Raw genomic sequence first — 22,141 nt, forward strand, 5'->3', positions numbered from 1 at the left:
TTGCTTGCTTGTGACACGCTCGGTGATGTTGCAGTCTCCATTACGCCTCATAAGAGCCTCAGTATGGTTCAGGGACTTATTTCATCGTGACCTGTTGTTGCGGTCTGACGACAAGCTTCGTGCAAATCTGGAATGCCGCGGTGTACACTTCGTACAATGTGTCTTCAGGGGACCTAAAGATAGTAGGGTCGTCATCGGCACCTTCATCTTGGCTTTCAAGGGAGACACCCTGCCCGAGAAGGTCAAGGTGATGATATATCGATGTGATGTTAAGCCTTACGTCCCTCCTGCCATGCACTGCTTTAAGTGCTGGGGGTTTGGGCTTATGTAATCGAGATGTGACGCCAACCCTACCTGTCGGGATTGTGGACGTGCCTCCCACCCCAACTTCCCGTGTTCGCCGCCCCCTGTTTGTGTCAACTGCGGACAGAAACCTTCACCTCGCTCGTCAGACTGTGCGGTTTATCAAAAAGAACGAAAGATTATGGAGTATAAGACCTTGTACAGGCTCACTTACACAGAGGCTAAACGCAAGTATGACTAACTTCACCCTGTGCACATTTCATCCACGTTTGCTGCAGCAGCTTCGATGTCGTCGTCCCTGGCGACGAGCTCCCAAGCCCAGCCGCTTTTTGTGGGCCCCTTCATTCCTGCCCCCCAAGTAGTTGGGGGAACATCCTCTTCCATTGCTCCCCCGTTATCAACATTGGGAGTAACAACCCCTCTTTCCTTGGGGACTTCAGTCCCTACCTCTGCGCCGGAGAAGTGCCCGCCTCCTCCGGCTCCCCTCGCGCAGAAGGGATTGCTTGCTGACCTCCCTTCCACGGTTACTGCCCCTCCACATGTCAGCTGGTGGCTAAAAAGCCACCACCTGAGGGCCATAGGGCTTTCAGGTCTTCCTCGGTCCATGAGACTGGGTCGGAAAAGCCCACCAGCCTGATAAACCGAAGGACAAAAGAGACCCTACCAAAAAGAAGAAAAAGCAAAAGGAGAAGGACATAGAGACAGAAAAGGAATTCACCACTGCACCTGAAGATGATGTGGAGCATCTAGTGACCCCTCAGGAGCTAGATGTTGTTCAACCCGCAGCTCCTATGGAACTTGATCTGGCTACTTCGCAATCGGTGGTGGCGAGCACATCTAACGCGTGACCTATCCTCCCTGGGTTCTTTCATGTCTTCACTGTCAGATACCATTATCCTTCAATGGAATTGCCATGGTTTTTTCCACCACCTTGCTGAGTTGAAACAGCTTTTGTGCCGCTTCCCTGCAGGAAAACTGGTTTCCTGTTCGGCGGACCCCCTCCCTCTGTGGCTACCGGGGTTACAATAAGAACCGCTTAGAATACGACAGGGCGTCTGGCGGTGTCTGTGTTTATGTTCTTGCCACTGTTCCTAGTGCCCCAGTGCCACTTCACATGGCTCTCGAGGCTGAGGCTGTTAGAATATGGGCAGGAATGGAGCTTACCATATGTTCCCTCTACCTTCCCCCAGATGAGGTTGTCCCTCTTGCCGACCTAGCTGCCACGTTTGCCCAGCTCCCTCCGCCATTCCTCCTTTTGGGGGACTTTAATGCCCACCACCCTTTATGGGGTGGGGCCCAGATCTCGGGCCAGGGTAGGAACGTTGAGGCTCTCTTGGCACAGCAGGACATTTGCCTCCTTAGCACAGGTGCTCTCACATATTTTAACTTGACTCATGGCACATACTCGGCCATTGACCTCTCTCTTAGTAGCCCAGGTCTTCTTCCATTCCTCAGTTTGAGGGTCCACGATGACCTCTGTGGTATGGACCACTTTCCTATCCTGGTTTCTCTTCTTCAATCCCAACCCCCTGACCAGCTGCCATGATGGTCTCTTCGTGGAGCTGTTTGGGCAGCCTACACCTCAGCTATTATGGCCATTCCTCCACTTCCTGGTGACATTGATTTGGCAGTGGATGAAGTCGCTATGGCCATTGTTTTTGCTGCCAAGGGAACTGTCCCCTGATCTTTAAGTACCCTAAGGAGTAAGTCAGTCCTTTGGTGGACACCAGAGATTGCAAAAGCTATCCGGGACCATCAGCGAGCCCTGCAATGACACCAGCGTCATCCTTCCCTAGAGAATCTGTTTGCCTTTAAATGGCTGCGGGCCCGGGCTCGGCGGTTAATCCGGTGGAACAAACAGGACTGCTGGGAACAATATGTTGCCACTATAGGTTCTCGCACCTCCCCATCTCAGGTGTGGTCGCGGGTTCAATGCATTTTTGGCTTTCTCCCTCCTGCATTTGTCCCTTGCCTTTCTCTTCAGGGTACACTTTGTACTGACTCAGTCGCCATCGCCAAACATCTGGCAGAGTACTTCGCTCGTATTTCCGCGACAGCAGGCTACAGCGCAGAATTCTGCACCATTAAAGAGCAGGCCGAGCGTACGCAGTTGTCGTTTCGCACACACCATTGGGAACGATACAACGCCCCATTTAGTGAATGGGAGTTCCAAAGTGCCCTTACAGCTTGCCCCAATACGTCTCCAGGTCCACACCGAATTTACAACCAGTTCCTTCACCGTCTCTCGGCACGCTGTCGGGGTGAATTACTCACCCTGTTTAACCGCATCTGGACGAATCTCTGTTTCCCCAACTCGTTGGCAGGATAGAGTTACCATCCCGGTGCTGAAACCTAGTGCAGATCCACTGGTGGTTGACAGCTATCGCCCTATCAGCCTTACCAACGGTATGTGCAAACTCCTGGAACGGATGGTGAGTCGGCAGCTCATGTGGATCCTCGAAGCTCAGGGCCTCCTAGTCCAGCAACAGGGGGGGGCTTACATCGGGGCCGCTCAGCGATCGACAATTTATTCTCGCTAGAGTCGGTATTTGTACAGCTTTTACTCGGCGGAGAACATCTAGTTGCTGTTTTCTTTGATCTTCGGAAGGCGTACGATACCCCCTGGCCCCATCATATCATTGCTACGCTGCACCAATAGGGCTTATGGGGTCCACTTCCAATTTTTCTACGGAATTTCCTCTCCAGTCGCTGCTTTCGGGTTCGAGTTTGCACATATTTTAGCTCTGCTCATATTCAGGAGAACGGTATCCCGCAGGGCTCGGTTCTCAGTGCTCCCCTCTTTTTGGTGGCGATTAATGGTCTTGCGGGTGCGGTGGGCTCATCGGTCTGTTCCTCTCTTTATGCCGATGACTTTTGTCTTTATTACAGATGCACAAGGATCAGTGTTGCTGAACAGTGGCTGCAGGGAGCTATCCGTAAGGCACATTTTTGGGCATCCAACCATGGTTTTCAGATCTCAGCCTTCAACACCCGAGTGATGCATTTCTGTCATCGTCGCACGGTCCACCTCCATCCAGAGCTCTACCTTGCCAATGAACTCCTTCGCATTGAGGAGACGCATCACTTCCTTGGCATGCTGTTTGATGTTCAGCTCACTTGGACACCTCATCTTCGCGAGCTTAAACAACGGTGCTGGCGGCACCTCAACATCCTTTGCTGCCTCAGCCACATCGTTTGGGGGGCTGCATAAACAACCCTCCTACAGCTCTCTAAGGCCTTAGTCCAATCCCGTCTTGACTACGGGAGCGTGGTGTATGACTCAGCAGTACCCTCAACGTTGCAGATCCTTGACCTGATTCTCCATTGTGGTGTCAGACTGGCAACAGGTGCCTTCCGCACTAGTCCGGTAACTAGCCTTCTTGTAGAAGCTGGAATCCCTCCCCTACGATTCCGCCGACAACAGCTGCTTGTGTCATACATCGCCCGCGTCCATGCCTCGCCCAACCACCCAAACTGCAGGCTCCTTTTTCCATCTTCTGCACTCCCCTCCCCACAACCGCGGCCCAGGTCGGGTCCTCCCATCGCGGTCCGCTTTCACTCCCTTCTCTCGTCACTTGAGTCCTTTCCCCTTCCTCCATCCTTCTGGCCCTCTTCTTCTACCCCTCCTTGGTCCCTCCCTCGCTTGTGGCTTTGCCTGGATTTGTCCTGTGACTCCAAGTCCTCCATTCCACCTCCCAGTCTTCGTCAACAATTCCTGGCTCTTCTTGCCTCGTTTTGCGATGCAGATGTAGTCTACACCGATGGTTCTGTGGCCGATGGATGCACTGGGTTTGCTTTCATCCACAGCGACTACATTGAGCAGCATTCCCTGCCTTGTGGAAGCAGTGTTTTCACTGCAGAGCTGGTTGCTCTTTATTGTGCACTCGCTCACCTTTCCTCCTGCCCTGGGGAGTCATTTGTCATATGCAGTGACTCCCTGAGTGGATTGCAACCACTCGACCAGTGTTTTTCTCGGGACCCTTTGGTGCCTGGTATTCAAGATGCTGTTTTTGCTCTTGCCAAGTGTGGTTGTTCAATGATGTTTGTGTGGACCCCGGGCCATATCGGCATTCCAAGAAACGAACGTGTCGATCGGTTGGCCAAGCAGGCCACTACTTTGCACCCCTGGAGCTTGGTCTCATGGAAAGAGACCTCCAGTCAGCCCTATATCGCAAAGTCCGCGATGTCTGGAGCTCTGAATGGTCTGTCATGAACACGCCAAATAAGCTCCGCATGGTCAAGTCGTCCACAGCCGTATGGAACTCATCCTTGAGGGGCATGTGTAGGGACTCAGTTGTTTGCTGCCGTCTCCGAATTGGACATACGCGGTTGACCCACAGCTATCTCCTTCGTCGTGAGAACCCGCCCAAGTGTCGCTGTGATGCAGGGCTGACAGTGGTTCATCTTCTGATGGACTGCCCCTTTTAGTCCCCTTGCAGCAGTCCTTTAATTTACCAGCTGCACTTCCTTTAATTCTAGGTGACGATGCCTCAATAGCTGACTCAGTTTTATGTTTTATCTGTGCAGCTGGGTTTTATCACTCGCTCTAGTGTGGGTGCTGTCGCATGATTTCTCAGGCTACACCCACTCCAGTGACTTTTAATTGTGATGTGGATACCAAAATAGTGTCTTTTATGCTAACAAGTTGTGTTGGTACCTCTATCAACGCTCTCCAGCTGGAGGTTCTTCATTTGTAGTTGAGAGGTTGACCTTTTACCTGATCCATCAACCACTGTAGTCTGTTTTACTCTAGTCAACTATTTGCTCTGCTCCTTTTAAGTGTCCTCTATTTTGTGTTGCTGTGGTGTTCATTTTAGCTCTGTACCCCGTGGTGTTCCCTCCCTCTGGGTGCAGAGGTTACGCTTTTACTGTATAGGCCTTTTACAAGTATGTCTGTTTGGATCTGGGGACTGATGACCTCGATGTTTAGCCCACATCAAACCCCAAAACCAACCAACCCGCCCACAGCAGTCCATCTCCCACATCGGTGGCCCAGATCAGGGCTAACAATTGCGGTTCACGTACAGTCCCTTCCTTCTGAACTGGAGTCCTCCCTTTTACCACCTCTACTTGCGCTTTGTTCACGTACGCCTACATGGTGTACGCCTCGGCCGCAGCTTTGTCTGTGCCTTGTGCATGGCCCTAAGGACTCGGTTAACCCCACCGCTCTCCGCTGTCACTTCCTGTCGATTCTTGACAAGTTCCGGGGCTCTGAAGTGGTTTACGCCGTTGGCTCACTGACTGATGGTCACGTAGGCTTCGCTTATGTTCATGGAGAACATATTGAGCAGCACTCCTTGCCAGTTGGCTGCAGTGTTTCCACTGCAGAGCTGGCAGCTGTATCTCGTGCTTTTGAGTACATCCGCTCATGCCCTGGCGAGTCATTTCTCCTAAAGCAGCCTACAAACTATCGACCAGTGCTACCCTTTCCACCCTCTGGTAGCGTCCATTCAGGAGTCCATCTATGCCCTGGAACAGTCCCGCTGTTCCATGGTGTTTGTGTGGACCCCAGGACACGTCGGAATCCCCGGCACCAAACTTGCTGACAGGCTGGCCAAACAGGCGTCACGGAAACCGCTTCTGGAGATAGGCATCTCCGAAGCTGACCTGCGTTCTGTCTTACACTACAGGGTTTTCCAGCTTCGGGAGATGGAATGGCAAAAGAGCACGCACAACAAACTGTGTGTCATTAAGGAGACTATGAATGTGTGGAAGTCTTCCATGCAAGCCTCTCGCAGGGAACCAGTTGTCTTCTGCCGGCTCCGCATTGGCCATACGTGGCTAACACATGGTTACCTACTCCGTCGAGAGGACCCACCTCAGTGTCGCTGTGGATCCCAAATGACGGTCGTCCACCTCTTGCTGGACTGCCCACTTTTCGCCGCCCTGCGGCAGACTTTTAACTTTCCCAGCACCCTGCCTTCGGTGTTGGGTGACAATGCCTCCACAGCAGCTTTAGTTTTACGTTTTATCTGTGAGAGTGGCTTTTATACATCTATGTAGATTTTAGCGCATGTCCTTTGTCCCTCTGTGACCTCCACCCTAGTGCTTTTAGGGTAGAGGTTTTAATGTGTTGCAGAGTGGCTGGCTTTCCCTTTTTTATTCTCTTGGTTGGCCAGCTACTGTAATCTGCTTTCATGTTTTACTTTCTTCTGTTTCTAGCATCTCTCTTTGATTTCTTGTCCTCTTTTGTTCCTTTTAGTGTTCGTTGCCTTTCCTTCGTTCTTGTGGCTTTTCCTTTCTTTCTGTTTTGTGTTAAATGTTTCATCCGTTTTATTCTCACACTTGTGGCATTGTTTTATTAGGAACAAGGGACCGATGACCTTGAAGTTTGGTCTGTTCTCCCGCCTTCAAACCAACCAACCAACCAACCAACCACTTCGGAATCAAGGGGGAATTCCCTTCCTAGTGGTGAGAATGTTTCATTATTCAATATTTTGAAATCGGGTAAACTGGCTCTTCTGATGGACAGCTGTTGTCCGGTCAGTTTAACTGGTGCCCTCCGCAAATTACTTGAACGTACGGTGAGTCGAAGGCTGTATTGGATCCTGGAATCCCAGGACCTTTTGGCTTCAATCCAGGGTGCCCCTCCCCCTTTAGTGGCTATCAATGGTCTTGTGGTGTCTGTCCTAATGATTTTTGCATTTATGTGTGTTCACCCCCAACGGGCGATGTGGAATGGAGGCCGTAGTGAGCAATACACAGAACTCAATCTTAGGCTTTCACTCATGGCTTCCGATTAGTGGGGTTGTGAACTATGTATTCTAGGTAGTTTTCAGAGAAGGCATTTAATAATGTTTCACAGATGTCTTGCCACACTCACCACTAACAAAACTGTAATTTTCCCAGTTAATTGTAGGATGATTAAACTTTATACCATTGATTACAGTACAACTGCGTAACCTACGTGCAACTCAACTTGGGTTTTCTGTGAAGTTTTCAGTTGCATCAGGAGGTGAGTCTGGTGGGCTATCTTGATGCCATCTATCGCCACACCAGTCTGAGCTCATGCTTGTTCAGTCTGAAATGACGTCACTTCCTTCCATGATCCACTCCTGAATAGAGGTTTCTTAATGGTTTGGACCAATCATATGTTGAGTCTCAATGTAAATAAAGGCAGCTGCTAAGGCTTGTTAAAACCATTGTGTCTCCTTGTTCTTTCATTGACACGTGTATTATTTCCTTTATTGTCAAAGAGGTTGGTGCCCTACCTTACAACTGAGATATTTTAAAAATTAACATTGGGATAAAATGTGACTTTCAGAATATCTATGGTTGCATGATTGGAATATTAAGAGCTGGAAGCTCAATAAAGACATGTTACTTTAGATGTTTCTTGAGGAATTCAAAAGAGTTTCTTTTCAAGGAAATTTCATTGTTCATAATTCAGGACTACTTCATGAGAATTCACATTGTCTTGGTAGCGTTATGCAACAGTATATGAGTGGTCATATTATTTTATCTCCTCCCCCCCCCCCTTTCTTGTATATTATAGTAGTAGCATTTGTGAAATAAACTGTATCTGTAACACAATGAAAGATGGATATTTAACCCTACATTTTCATTCTGTTTTAGGTACCTGATGTATACGTTGGATAAATATGTTGAGCAAGATTACAGTCTTGTTTATTTCCACTATGGACTGACAAGTAAAAATAAACCATCACTGTCATGGTTATGGCAAGCGTATAAGGCCTTTGATCGGAAATACAAGAAGAATGTTAAGGCTCTGTATCTAGTCCATCCAACAAATTTCATCAGAGTAATATGGCAGATATTTCGTGCTGCTATAAGGTAAACACATAGGTTTATTAGTAAATTTGAAAGAAATGTTGATCATTTACTTCCTGTAGCTTTTCTTTATAGCATTAATATAAAAGTAAATGATTATAAGACAATGCATTTAAGATTACTGAAATTGATCACTGAACAGATTAGCAACTGCCTCCAGCAATATCCACAGATCTAGATACAGCAGCTGTTGCATACTGTGAATATTCAGTATGCTTAAACTGATTTCGTGATGACAGGCAATAAGCATTGAAATTATGTTACTGGAAAACAGGCACCAAGGTGTATCTCACATATCCATTAAGAATTTTGTCACCTCCTTGATTCTGAACGGGTTCACTTTTTATGTATTGCTTTAGTCTCCATAATGTGTCTAGTTTGGAAGAGAAAAGTTCTATTCAGCAATCCAGAGACAAAAATTTTGATTTAATATTTCAATTCATTATCTGAATGATGTGGACTATATTATTACAAGTAATCCATGGACAAATGGACAATAAAGTTTTGTTCCTTTAAATAGGACATCAATTTCCTTGCATATATCCTCTACTCTCCCTCTTTATATCATTTTGTCACTGCCATCCATTGACATCAGTATAAATTGCGTGTAGTTGTTATGCTTTAATTTATCAGTATTAGGGTGACAGTATGCAAAGTCATTATTTTCTCTGATATGTCAGGTTTTCTTGACATGATTGATTGCATCAATTTCAATCTAGAAAATTAAACTGGCTAGAATTTAATGGCCTGATATACTCATTCACTGACACCTGCAGCTGTCATTTTTGTTTATTGGTTTTTCAATTGTACAGTTTTGGTCTTAGACATTATCTATTATCTTCAGATCCTCAGACGAGTTGTTTCCATTTTCTGCAAAATATTTCAACAGCAGACTTGACTGTCTCCTTCAGGTGAATAATTGATGTCTAGACTCCAACCAGACAGGCAGCAAGCAGCCATTACAACCTGAAGATGATGAGTGGATTGGTTGTGGAAATATCAATGAGCTGTGATATAAAGCATACTTACCATATCTTTGTTGAAGTCCAGACACAGAGTATGCATTATAACATGGCTCAGAGTACAAGAAGAGGATGCTTGGATCGACTGTTAAAATACCGTGCGTCAAATGGAGAAAACAGTTTGGCTGAACACTTAAAAGCACACTATTTATCATTTCCCGTATTCTTGTTTTTATCTTTACTGTACTCTTGACTTTTAAGTTTATCCTAAATGTGATATTTGCTTGAAAAATCCATCCACTTTCATAAGTGATTTTACACTAATATTTATCACATTTCAAAAATTTTGAGTTTCTGCAATAAAATTTGTATTCTCCATGTTGTTGATGTGTACACTTTTTATTAATGGTAACATTGTAACATTCAAAATGCATAAAAGCAGCATATTAACCCTTTCACGGCTTCGAGGACTGAGTATCCTGCCTGCTCAGCTGGCTGGTGGGGGGGAACACACTGTGCACCTGACTGGTGGGCGGCTGACTCACTCAACGATTGCTGCAGGCTATGGGAGAGTACACATCACTGTTGGCTAATATACTTCCCAGCACAAGTGGAACCACTCTTTGGTTGTTGTTGTTGTTGTTGTTGTTGTTGTTGCAGTCTTTAGTGCAGAGACTGGTTTCATGCAGCTCTCCATGCTACTCTGTCCTGTTAAAGCTTCTTCATCTCCCAGTACCTACTGCAACCTACATCCTTATGAATCTGTGGAGTGTATTAATCTCTTGATCTCCCTCTACGACTTTTACCATCCACGCTTCCCTCTAGTACTAAACTGGCGATCCTTTGATGCCTCAGAACATGTCCTACCAACCGATCCCTTCTTCTAGTCAAGTTATGCTACAAATTTCTCTTCTCCCCAATTCTATTCAATACCTCCTCATTAGTTACGTGATCTCCCCATCTAATCTTCAACATTCTTCTGTAGCACCACATTTTGAAAGCTTCTATTCTCTCCTTGTCCAAACTATTTATTGTCCATGTTTCACTTCCATACATGGCTACGCTCCATACAAGTACTTTCAGAAATGACTTCCTGACACTTAAATCTATACTCGATGTTAACAAATTTCTCTTCTTCAGAAACACTTTCCTTGCCATTGCCAGTCTACATTTTATATCCTCTCTACTTCGACCATCATCATTTATTTTGCTCCCCAAATAGCAAAACTCTTCTACTACTGTAAGTGACTCATTTCCTAATCTAGTTCCCTCAGCATCACCCAAATTAATTCAACTACATTCCATTATCCTTGTTTTGCTTTTGTTGATGTTCATCTTATATCCTCCTTTCAAGACACTGTCCATTCCGTTCAACGGCTCTTCCAAGTCCTTTGCTGTCTCTGAAAGAATTACAATGTCATCGGTGAACCTCAAACTTTTTATTTCTTCTCCATGGATTTTAATTCCTGCTCCGAATTTTTCTTTTGTTTCCTTTACTGCTTGCTCAATGTACAGATTGAATAAAATCGGGGATAGGCTACAGTCCTGTCTCACTCCCTTCCCAACCACTGCTTCCATTTCATGCCCCTCAACTCTTATAACTGTCATCTGGTTTCTGTACAGATTGCAAATAGCCTTTCACTCCCTGTACTTTACCCCTGCTACCTTCAGAATTTGAAAGAGAGTATTCCAACCAACATTGTCAAAAGCTTTCTCTAAGTCTACAAATGCTAGAAACGTAGGTTTGCCTTTCCTTAATCTAGCTTCTAAGATAAGTCGCAAGGTCAGTATTGCCTCACGTGTTCCAACATGTAGTCCAAACAGATCTTCCCCGAGTTCAGCTTCTACCAGTTTTTCCATTTGTCTGTAAAGAATTCGTGTTAGTATTTTGCAGCCGTGACTTACTAAACTGATAGTGCGGTAATTTTCACATCTGTCTGCACCTGCTTCTTTTTTTTTTTGGAATTGGAATTATTATATCCTTCTTGGAGTCTGTTCGCCTGTCTCATACATCTTGCTCACCATATGGTAGAGTTTTGAGAGGGCTGGCTCTCCCTAGGCTATCAGTAGTTCTACTGCGGTATTGGCTACTCTTGGGGCTTGTTTCGATTTAGGTCTTTCAATGCTCTGTCAGATTCTTCACGCAGTATCGTATCTCCCATTTCATCTTCATCTACATCCTCTTCCTTTTCCATAATATTGTCCTCAAGAATATCACCCTTGTATAGACCCTCTATATACTCTTTCCATCTTTCTGCTTTCCCTTCTTTGCCTAGGACTGGTTTTCCGTCTGAGCTCTTGATATTCATACAGGTGGTTCTCTTTTCTCCAAAAGTCTCTCTTAATTTCCTGTAGGCAGTATCTATCTTACCCCTAGTGAGATAAGCCTCTACATCCTTACATTTGCCCTCTAGCCATGCCTGCTTAGCCATTTTGCACTTCCTGTCGATCTCATTTTTGAGACGTTTGTATTCCTTGTCTCCTGCTTCATTTACTGCATTTTTCTATATTCTCCTCTTATCAATTAAATTCAATATATCTTCTGTTACCTGTGGATTTTTACTAGCCCTTGCCTATTTACCTACTTGATCCTCTGCTGCCTTCACTATTTCATCTCTCAAAGCTACCCATTTTTCTTCTACTGTATTTCTTTCCCCTGCTCTTGTCAAACGTTCCCTAATGCTCTCTTTGAAACACTCTACAACCTCCGGTTCTTTCAGTTTATCCAGGTCCCATCTCCTTAAATTACTACCTTTAAGCAGTTTCTTCAGCTTTAATCTGCAGTTCATAACCAATAAATTGTGGTCAGAGACAACACCTGCCCCTGGAAATGTCATACATTTTAAAACCTGCTTACCATTATGTAATCTATCTGAAACCTTTCAGCGTCTCCCGGCCTCTTCCATGTATACAACCTTCTTTCATGGTTCTTAAACCAAGTGTTAGCTATGATTAAGCTATGCTCTGTGCAAAATTCTACTAGGTGGCTTCCTCTTTCATTCCTTACCCCCTAGTTCATATTAACCTACTACTTTATGTTCTCTTCCTGTTCCTATTATCGAATTCCAGTCCAACAGAACTATTAAATTTTCGTCTCCCTTAACTATCTGAATAATTTCTTTTGTCGTATCATACATTTCTTCAATCTCTTCGTCATCTGCGGAGCTAATTGGTGTATAAATTTGTACTACTGTGGTAGGTGTGGGCTTCGTGTCTATATTCACTACAGTAATGCATTCACTATGCTGTTAATAGTAGCTTATCTGCAGTCCTCTTTTTTAACTCACTATTAAGCCAACATCAGGATGTAGAGGCTTATCTCACTAGGGGTAAGATAGATACAGCCTACAGGAAAATTAAAGAGACCTTTGGAGAAAAGAGAGCCACTTGTATGAATATCAAGAGCTCAGATGGAAACCCAGTTCTAAGCAAGGAAGGGAAAGCAGAAAGGTCGAAGGAGTATATAGAGGGTCTATACATAGGGCGATGTTCTTGAGGACAATATTATAGAAATGGAAGAGGATGTAGATGAAGATGAAATGGGAGATATGATACTGTGTGAAGAGTTTGACAGAGCACTTAAAGATCTGGGTCGCAACAAAGCTCTGGGAGTAGACAACATTCCATTATAACTACTGAAAGCTTGGGAGAGCCAGTCCTGACAAAACTCTACCATCTGGTGAGCAAGATGTATGAGACAGGCGAAATACCCTCAGACTTCAAGAAGAATATAATAATTCCAATCCCAAAGAAAGCAGGTATTGACAGATGTGAAAATTACCGAACTATCAGTTTAATAAGCCACAGCTGCAAAATACTAACACGAATTATTTACAGACGAATGGAAAAACTAGTAGAAGCCGACCTCGGGGAAGATCAGTTTGGATTCCGTAGAAATGGTGGACCACGTGAGGCAATACTGACCTTACGACTTATCTTAGAAGAAAGATTAAGAAAAGGCAAACCTTTGTTTCTAGCATTTGTAGACTTAGAGAAAGCTTTTGACAATGTTGACTGGAATACTCTCTTTCAAATTCTAAAGGTGGCAGGGGTAAAATACAGGGAGCAAAAGGCTATTTACAATTTGTACAGAAACCAGATGACAGTTATAAGTGTCGAGGGGCATGAAAGGGAAGCAGTGGTTCGGAAGGGAGTGAGACAGGGTTGTAGCCTCTCCACGATGTTATTCAATCTGTATATAGAGCAAGCAGTAAAGGAAACAAAAGAAAAATTTGGCGTAGGTATTAAAATCCAGGGAGATGAAATAAAAACTTTGAGGTTCGCCGATGACATTGTAATTCTGTCAGAGACAGCAAAGGACTTGGAAGAGCAGTTAAACGGAATGGACAGTGTCTTGAAAGGAGGATATAAGATGAACATCAACAAAAGTAAAACGAGGATAATGGAATGTAGTCGAAATAAGTCGTGTGACGCTGAGGGAATTAGATTAGGAAATGAGACACTTAAAGTAGTAAAGAAATTTTGCTATTTGGTGAGCAAAATAACTGATGATGGTCGAAGTAGAGAGGATATAAAATGTAGACTGGCAATGGCAAGGAAAGCATTTCTGAAGAAGAGAAATTTGTTAACATCGAGTATAGATTTAAGTGACAGGAAGTCATTTCTGAAAGTACTTGTATGGAACGTAACCATGTATGGAAGTGAAACATGGACAATAAATAGTTTGGACAAGAAGAGAATAGAAGCTTTCGAAGTGTGGTGCTACAGAAGAATGTTGAAGATTAGATGGGTAGATCACGTAACTAATGAGGAGGTACGGAATAGGATTGGGGAGAAGAGAAGTTTGTGGCCCAACTTGACTAGAAGAAGGGATCGGTTGGTAGGACATGTTCTGAGGCATCAAGGGATCACCAATTTAGCATTGGAGGGCAGTGTGGAGGGTAAAAATCATAGAGGGAGACCAAGAGATGAATACACTAAGCAGATTCAGAAGAATGTAGGCTGCAGTAGGTACTGCGAGATGAAGGAGCTTGCACAGGATAGATTAGCATGGAGAGCTGCATCAAACCAGTCTCAGGACTGAAGACAACAACAACATTTAACCAACCCCTAAATTACCCCTATACGATTTTGTAGGATTTATATCCCTGTATTCACCTGACCAGAAGTCTTGTTCCTCCTGCCACCAACTCCACTAATTCCCACTATTACTAATGTTAACCTACAGTGGACTGTATTTTTACAAGAATATCTTGAGAAGCGGCTGAATTTCCACAAATGTGCAGTAAACACAGAATCAGTTTGTACTGGTCCCTGGACAGTATATGTGAAAATATTGGTGTTCGCAGCAAAGAATCTGTTGAATAATATTGATTCACTTCAAACTTTTTAGTTCATCGCATAACCAGGGATGCAAAGATGCATGCACTATGTACATCCATTATACTAACCTGCTGGGTAATGTCATTTTTTTCGGTAAGAAATGTGAAGTAATTATTTATCCCGTTACAAATGGCAGAAATAAATTCAAATTAAATAAAAGTACAAAGAAGTATAATTGATTTGCTGAATCATTGAAGTCTATTCTTACGAACTCTATTCTTACACAACTAAAGGTGTTCACAAAATGGTGACTGTTGACACAGTATGGTCATCCAACCAATCACACATTCTTTATTGTGACAAAGTTATACTTACTAATTCATTGCCTTTTCCCTCTTCAGAAGAATAACCTTCTGAAAAAGTTCCTTGTGGTGTCAAAGAATCAGCAATACATCCAGACAATCAGAAGAAAGGTCTGAAGTATCAGTACCATCTTCACCACTACTATTCATGAGGAGTTCCATGATATCCTTGTCCAATAAATTGTGTTCCGATGTTGCTGAAGTGGTACAGGAAAACATTGTCATCTGACCAAACACGTAAACATGACTGACACAGTTCATGAGTCGTAAGCGGAAAGGGCCCAGGAGCAGGTAAAAGCTGTAGTGATTTTCAACATTACCAAGAAGAGCAGGTAATGACAGTACTGACAGGAATGTTGAAATGCGGATAACAGCAAGATGCCATTCTATTTTGCTTGTTTACCTGATCCCTCACTCAGGTGTACATGAAACCCTAATTCATCAGGTCTCCCTACCTACATGGCATAAATGAACACACTTGTATGCCAATAGCAATGAAAGGGTTAATTTTACTGCACATAAGATAATTGTGTGTAAGTACCATGCAATACTTACAGAATAAGAGAAGATACAGTAATAATTTGTTCACTAACTGAATGTAAGTGGAATGTGTACTTGGGTGCTAGAACAGGTGCAGTATTTTCCTGTATTTGGGAAACCACACACACACACACACACACACACACACACACACACACACACAAGCTGTACAGGTTGATGTAAAGTAAGCAGGAGAAATTCTGGGAAGTTTGGAATGTAGGAGATACAAGTGATGGAAGTAAATGTCTGAGGGCAGGTTGTAAGTCATGCCTGTATAGATCTGTCAGTAAGAGCATTAACCACGAAAGACAAGGGTCCAGATTCGAATCTCATTCTGGACACTTGTAAACTGACGGGTAGTTTCAGAACAGTGCACTTTTCACTACAGAATGAAAATTCATTTGAATAAAATTCTTTGGTTGTATTTTCATTTGAGAGATTTCTATAAAATGTTAGTGGTTATGTGGCAATTTGAAAATGTGCAAGGTTCTAGGAAAACTTACACTTCTATTATCAAATGTTGGAGATCAAACATTTTTACACTGCTGCTACAGTCACCACAACCACCACCAACACCATTGATGATGATAGCAATAATGGTAATTATAATTTTGTTTCATATGTCTAAATTATATTATGTTGATTTCTAATTTTAATTGTCAATTTTGTTGCAGTGTAAAGTTTGGCAGGAAAGTGATGTATGTCAATTACTTACATGAACTTAGTCAGCATCTCCATCTGGATCAGATATGCATCCCACAGGCTGTTTTAGAGTAAGTATTCAGTACATTATTTGGTCTCTCTCTTTGACCTAAGTGTTGCAGAATTTTTCATTTTGATATTGACATAGTTTTAGTTGTATGTTTGTTATGCTGCTATCAGCATCCATGACTTTATTCCCTTCTGCCTTGAAGGAGGTAGTTTCTCGAATCTCTAACAATATCAAAAATGTCTTGTGCAGATGTTAGTGTGAATGTTGGTAGTAGGTTGTATAGGAACACATCTGCTATTATTATAGTGAATGCTGTCGATCTGTTGACAGATACAGACCATACATTCTAAAGTACAGTCAAAGACATTGAAAGACCAAAAAGAAATATGTCCTTACTTTTAAGTTCATTGTCTTCACCATAAGAAACAAAAGTGTTTATCGAAACAACATACTCTTAATAAATTGTAGTTAATACATGCAACTGTAAAGTTTCAGCCTCATCTGGAGAAAGTGATTCTGTTATGAAGCAATAAATAAATAAATGAGAAATGAACTTGAAATTATTCAGTCCCTCCATCAAAATATTTGACTTTAGTATTGTGTTAAAAAGATAAGTAGCAGAGGAAAAACTCATAAGTAATCACTCCTCTTCTTCAGGCTATTGTGTTTCTTCAGGAGACATGTACTGACATTAATTGCTAATTACAGTAACCCACTGATCATAATTTCAGGTGATTTGCAACAAGTTGTATTTTGCTGATTCATAGTGTCCACTGTGGTGCTATGAATAGTTGTTGTTGTTGTTGTTGTTGTTGTTGTTGTCGATGATGGTGACGATGATGATAAGATATGCATAGAAAGAATCATCAGTGTCCTTTTCTTCTGCTTGCTGACCTTAGTGCATATCGTGTGCCCATTAACTGACCAAATACCACAGCAACTGAGGCTCTTGTTCCATCATAAAACAATGATGAATGATACATTTTTAATGCAACAATGCCATTTACTGCTATTTATCACTTGTATTGATATGCTTCCATCTATCAGACATACCATAACCAAAAGATTCCTGTTGTGGATACTTAGTGGGCCTGCTAGAGAGCTGTAAAAACACTCTCTCTCTCTCTCTCTCTCTCTCTCTCTCTCTCTCTCTCTCTCCCTCTCTCCAGCTTCAGTGACTGAGAGCACCTCTCCTACAATGTTGACCATTACCAGCTGGTGTCTCGATCCAAAATTTTTCAACCATCTCAAGGGGGGAAAATCTCTTAGCTGAAGCAAGAAATATTATCATAGGGTTAAAAACGAGGAAACCCCTTATCCTTTAAAGAATCAAACTGCCATGTGTAAAACAGATTCAAAAATCTGATTGCTTTACAAATGAAATAATGCACTATGTGATCAAAAGAATCTGGACACCTGGCTGAAAATGACTTAAAAGTTCGTGACACCCTCCATCGATAATGCTAGAATTCAGTATGGTGTTGTCCCACCCTTAGTCTTGATGACAGCTTCCACTCTCGCAGGCAAATGTTCAGTCAAATACTGGATGAATGTAGTCCAGGTATTTGTGCGTTGTCAGTTACACTGCCTTAGGGGACAGAAAATTTCTAACTGCAATTCTTGTTTTATTGTGTTAAGCTTTTTACATTAGGCTATACCTCTTAATGAATAGATTTTAAATTGTTATATTTGGTCAGCAGCTATGCGAAATATTGAGAATCAAATTTTTGTCTTCCCTGGAAGCGATTAGATAAACAGTCTGCAACTGGTACTGGATAATGTGGTACCAGTTTAGTAATATAGATGAGCATTATACTGTAAAATGAAATTTGGTGGCTACACTTAATAGTCTTCATGGATTTCAGTGAACTTAGAAATCTGGAGAGAGATTGGGTTGGACTATTTGATTGGATTTCTCTTCCATTGACACGGGTATGTAAAACTGCACTATTATGTACAAGTAGAACTTGTACCACAATCTCTCACAATCTATAAGGTGAGGAAACATTCAAAAATTGATTATAACCTATTGCATATTTTGTGCTTGTGAAATTCAAGTGGTTCCAGTTCCTATGTAATATCTTCACCAATGATATTCTAAACCTGTTCAAAACCTGTGCCCCATCAGATTCATTAGATTTCTGTTTCATTGTGGAGGAAACATATGATGCATTAAAAGGCATAACACAGGATAACAGTATTGTTGATTCGGGATGCAAGACTTTGTAGAATGCCCTGTATTTTAGCTATCTTCAGTATGGGGTAGTTAACAGTGGCGTAAACACATGTGACCCTGATTGTCATCTTTTTTGTGGCATACTGCACATGGGAATTTTTCCCCCCTCCAGACAGTTCTCAGTTTTCCCACTACTCCAGCCACAAAAGTATTGGCTTTCAGCTTGAAACACTACAAAGTGAGCTGATAAGTCTAAGTCTCCTTTCTGTTTAGAACTTGCCTAAAGAAACTGACCATAATTTGAATAAAATTAACTTCAAATAATCATTTCTTTTACCTCGTGATTTCAATATCTTCATGTTGAGTGAATTGCTTTTATGTACACAATCGAAAGCCCGTAATGAAGTGGACCAGATGAAATTTCACTGTAGACAAAGTAATTTGTGCTTCAGTCCTTTAGTAGCTTACAGGCAGTTGGAAACATGTTTTTAGATCTCCCCCCTCCCCCAGATCTATTTTTTATCTACACTAATCATTGGTTTTATTTTGAGCCTTGGATTATAAGGTTAGTTGCAGTAAAAACGAAACTCCATCCCACAGGCTCTGATTGATCCAATAATACTGACCTATTACCATGTCATCCTCTGAATTTGATGCCAAAATGGAGAGGTGTGGTGTCAACACCCTGTTCTCCATGCCATTTTCAGTTTTCGGAGCTACTACTACTTGTTCAAGTAGCTCCTTAATTGGCATCTTGAGGCTGATTGCAACCCATTCCAGTCCTCCCACAATGAAAAATCACTGGCAGTACTTGGAATAGAACCCAGGACCTGTGCACGACAGTCCATTGCACTGACCACTTAGCTATGGAGGTGGGTGTATATGTAGGAGAGAAAACTAATTTCTATCACCAATCATTTTTACAGCATTGTTTTAGTTTGATAAACATGACATGTTACGAGATTTTTTCTGCATATTCGAGTGCTTGTTGTTAGTTACAGTACTGTACTATGCTGTGACATGCAACATAAATAAAAGAATGGCACAACAGTCAACAGATACACATCACAAGTATGGTACAAACTTTCACAGGTGTAACAAACAGCTCCAAAGTGCAAAACTGACAGAGTAATCCAGAATAAGCAGCTTTGTATGCAGACACAGTAGATAAACAATACACTGTAAGCAAAGAAGTGCTTGAGCAGCTCGCGACATCAGCCACTGTTAAGGAGGTGAGGGGTGCCCTATGGTTGTGGGGGGGAAGATATCAGACTGGTTGTAACTGCGACTGACATAGGAGACTGTGGCATAGCCAGTTCATGATGCCCACCAGAAGGTATGGTGACCCAGCAGGTTACCACATACTTTCTAAAGGAATATCTTTTATCTTTTGTTGTATCTTTCCACCCTCGGTCCCCACAACTGGTATCATTACCAGTTTCAGCTTCTTAAAAAATTATCATCAGATGACATGTTTGAACAAACACACACACACACACACACACACACACACACACACACACACAGGGAGAGGGAAAGAGAGAGAGAGAGATAATAAAGTTCTGAAAAACTAAACTAAAAGCTTTACCAGGTTACCTTCCATCAGGAAAGTTGGCACACTCAGCAACTGTGATATTTTATAAATTATAGAGCGCAGCAATCAGTCGTCCTTTTTTTGTAGGTTTTATTTGGCAAATCCAGATTTCAGCTAGTACCTAGCCATTATCAACGCTAAAAATACTAGATGTACATGGTCAGGCAATACTATAAAAAGTTACAGCTCATGGTATAACCTATATGACTTGTACATTAGATTACATACCCCTATTTTCTAGTCCCGATACATGTCAGTTCCCTGTTGTTCGGGCGTCAGTCACAGTTCTTGGAATATTACTGTATAAAGAAGGTAGGCTGTGTAGAGAACACATCAATTGGTTGTATGGTGCGTTCTGTATAAACTACGTAATATATAACATTCAAAGGAAAGTAAAAAACTTCCAATTTGCATGGGAATTACATAAAATGAAACATAAGTAAAATTCTTTACATTGCTGTCCAACTTGTTTCCACATTTGCCAGTAAACATAGAAACTGTAAGAAAATTTCCAGGTTCACTCCTTGTGAGTCAGTTGTTTTTTTATTCTTTAAACACAAGTGTAATGTCAGATGGGTAAACACCCCCCCCCCCTCCCCCCCCCCCTCCCAAGACACAAGGAGGCAAATGGTAAAAGTCACTATTAGAATTGATGTGATTTAAATTTTTTATCTTTGCCTTATTTTTCTCTTTATTTAAAAATCATGATGGGTATGATGGTCCTCTTATCAACTGAGTAGTTCACAGATGGTGCCAAATGTCAGCTAGATGGATGGTTGGTGTGACTTGGCATTCTGTAACAGATGTAGAGAGTATTAGTCTCTGTGTCATTTCAACCAGATTTTAATTATAAATACAATAAAATCAATACACTGAATTGCTGTTATTAAAAATGTACATGCATCTAAACTAACGTACCATGGAGAAAGTGCTGTAGGTTCAATGTTATAACCATCACACTTGTGCAGTAGTATCCAAATGGCAGCTACATATTGGCAAGACGGCAGGAGCTACTTCATTCCCCCTGGGTCAAACCTTATACTGTTTCTTAACAACAAGTTTTCAAACAATTCCCAGAACAGTGCATTTTTCATAATGATCTGATCATTAATTAGGCCGCTGTCGGCATTCTTGTGATGGCAAAAGATCTCCAGCTCTTCTAGGAGGTCAAGGAACCTGCCTTTCTTACGTTTATGCAGCAACCTCACATTCAGTGTCAGAGTCAGCACCTCATGTTTTGTTGTAGGTAAATGAGCAGCCATACTCAATTTCTCTGTGGTATCTTTTTTGCCCGCGCTTTGACTTTAATCTATTTCCACATCTAAAGAAATTTATGATTGTGATATTTGGTAGATAGTTAGTTTGCAACCTTCCCAAACGTGGTTCAGTAACAGAATCTACAAACTTGAAAAATAGTAAAAGTACATTGACTTACAAAGATGCAATGTTGATAAATAGTCCCACTTTTATCCAAAATAAAGTGGTCTTTCATTGCTAGTTCTAGAACTCACCACATTTCTCTCGGAAAACTAAACGTATTGCTTCACTGTGAATTTAGCAGAAAATCTCATTCTTCCAGAATGAGAATTTCACTCTGCGGCGGAGTGTGCCAGGAAGTTTCACTCATATTCTTGATTTCATCTTGTATAGATATGATGCAGCAGGAAATTTTCTTTAACTCATACGGTCCTTGTAGTACAAAATGTACTTCCCTTAAACAGTGGTCATGTACTTTAAGGAGTTACTCAGATTTCTGTATGTGGCCCACTTCTTTTTATTATATACATGGAAAGTCCAGGATGCAAAAACAACAGTATTATGAAAAGGATGAATTCCTACTCACTGTATAGAAGAGACATTGAGTTGCAGACAAGCACAGTGAAAAAACTGCTATACATTTTAACTTTTGGCCAAAAAGCCTTCTTCTAAAATAGAAAACAAACACAAACACATTCACAGAAGCACAATTCAGACAAACATGACCTATGTCTCTAGCTGTTGTGGCTGGACTGAATCATAAGTGCACATTATGGAGCAACAGTCAGTATGGTGGTGGGGGTAAGGAGGCGGCATGGGGCAGGGAGGGAGAGGAGGATAGCAGAGAGGGCTGGGAGAAAGTGTAGTGCTGCTCGCAGGTGTATGCAGGGACATGGTGGGACGGGTTAGGGCTGCTCAGCATAGTTGGGAAGTTTGGGAGAAGGTAGGGAGCAGAAAAGGAGAGAATTAGAGAAGAGGAAAAGGACTGTGGGTGTGTTGGTGGAATAAAGGCTATGTTGTGCTGGAGTGGGAGCAGGGAGGAGCATAGGTTGAGGACAGGGACTAGCGGATCTTGAGACCCGGCTGGGGATTACGTCAACTGGGATATGTTGCAGGGCGAGTTGACACATGCACATTTCAGGAAATCAGGTGTTGATAGGA

The 22,141-nt window shown here is 42.5% G+C and overlaps 1 protein-coding gene across 1 annotated transcript in view; it reads left to right on the plus strand.

The window, feature by feature from the left end:
* The window catches only part of LOC126481065 (rho GTPase-activating protein 1-like), a 96,046-nt gene that overhangs the window by 59,714 nt on the left and 14,191 nt on the right, over positions 1-22,141 (plus strand). Inside the window, exons 4-5 of the mRNA XM_050104549.1 lie at positions 7,879-8,097; positions 15,916-16,014. Coding sequence (XP_049960506.1) covers positions 7,879-8,097; positions 15,916-16,014 — 318 coding nt within the window. The remainder of the gene's footprint in view (positions 1-7,878; positions 8,098-15,915; positions 16,015-22,141) is intronic.

Source organism: Schistocerca serialis, chromosome 5, assembly GCF_023864345.2.
Source record: "Schistocerca serialis cubense isolate TAMUIC-IGC-003099 chromosome 5, iqSchSeri2.2, whole genome shotgun sequence".
NCBI classification, from domain to species: Eukaryota; Metazoa; Arthropoda; class Insecta; order Orthoptera; family Acrididae; genus Schistocerca; species Schistocerca serialis.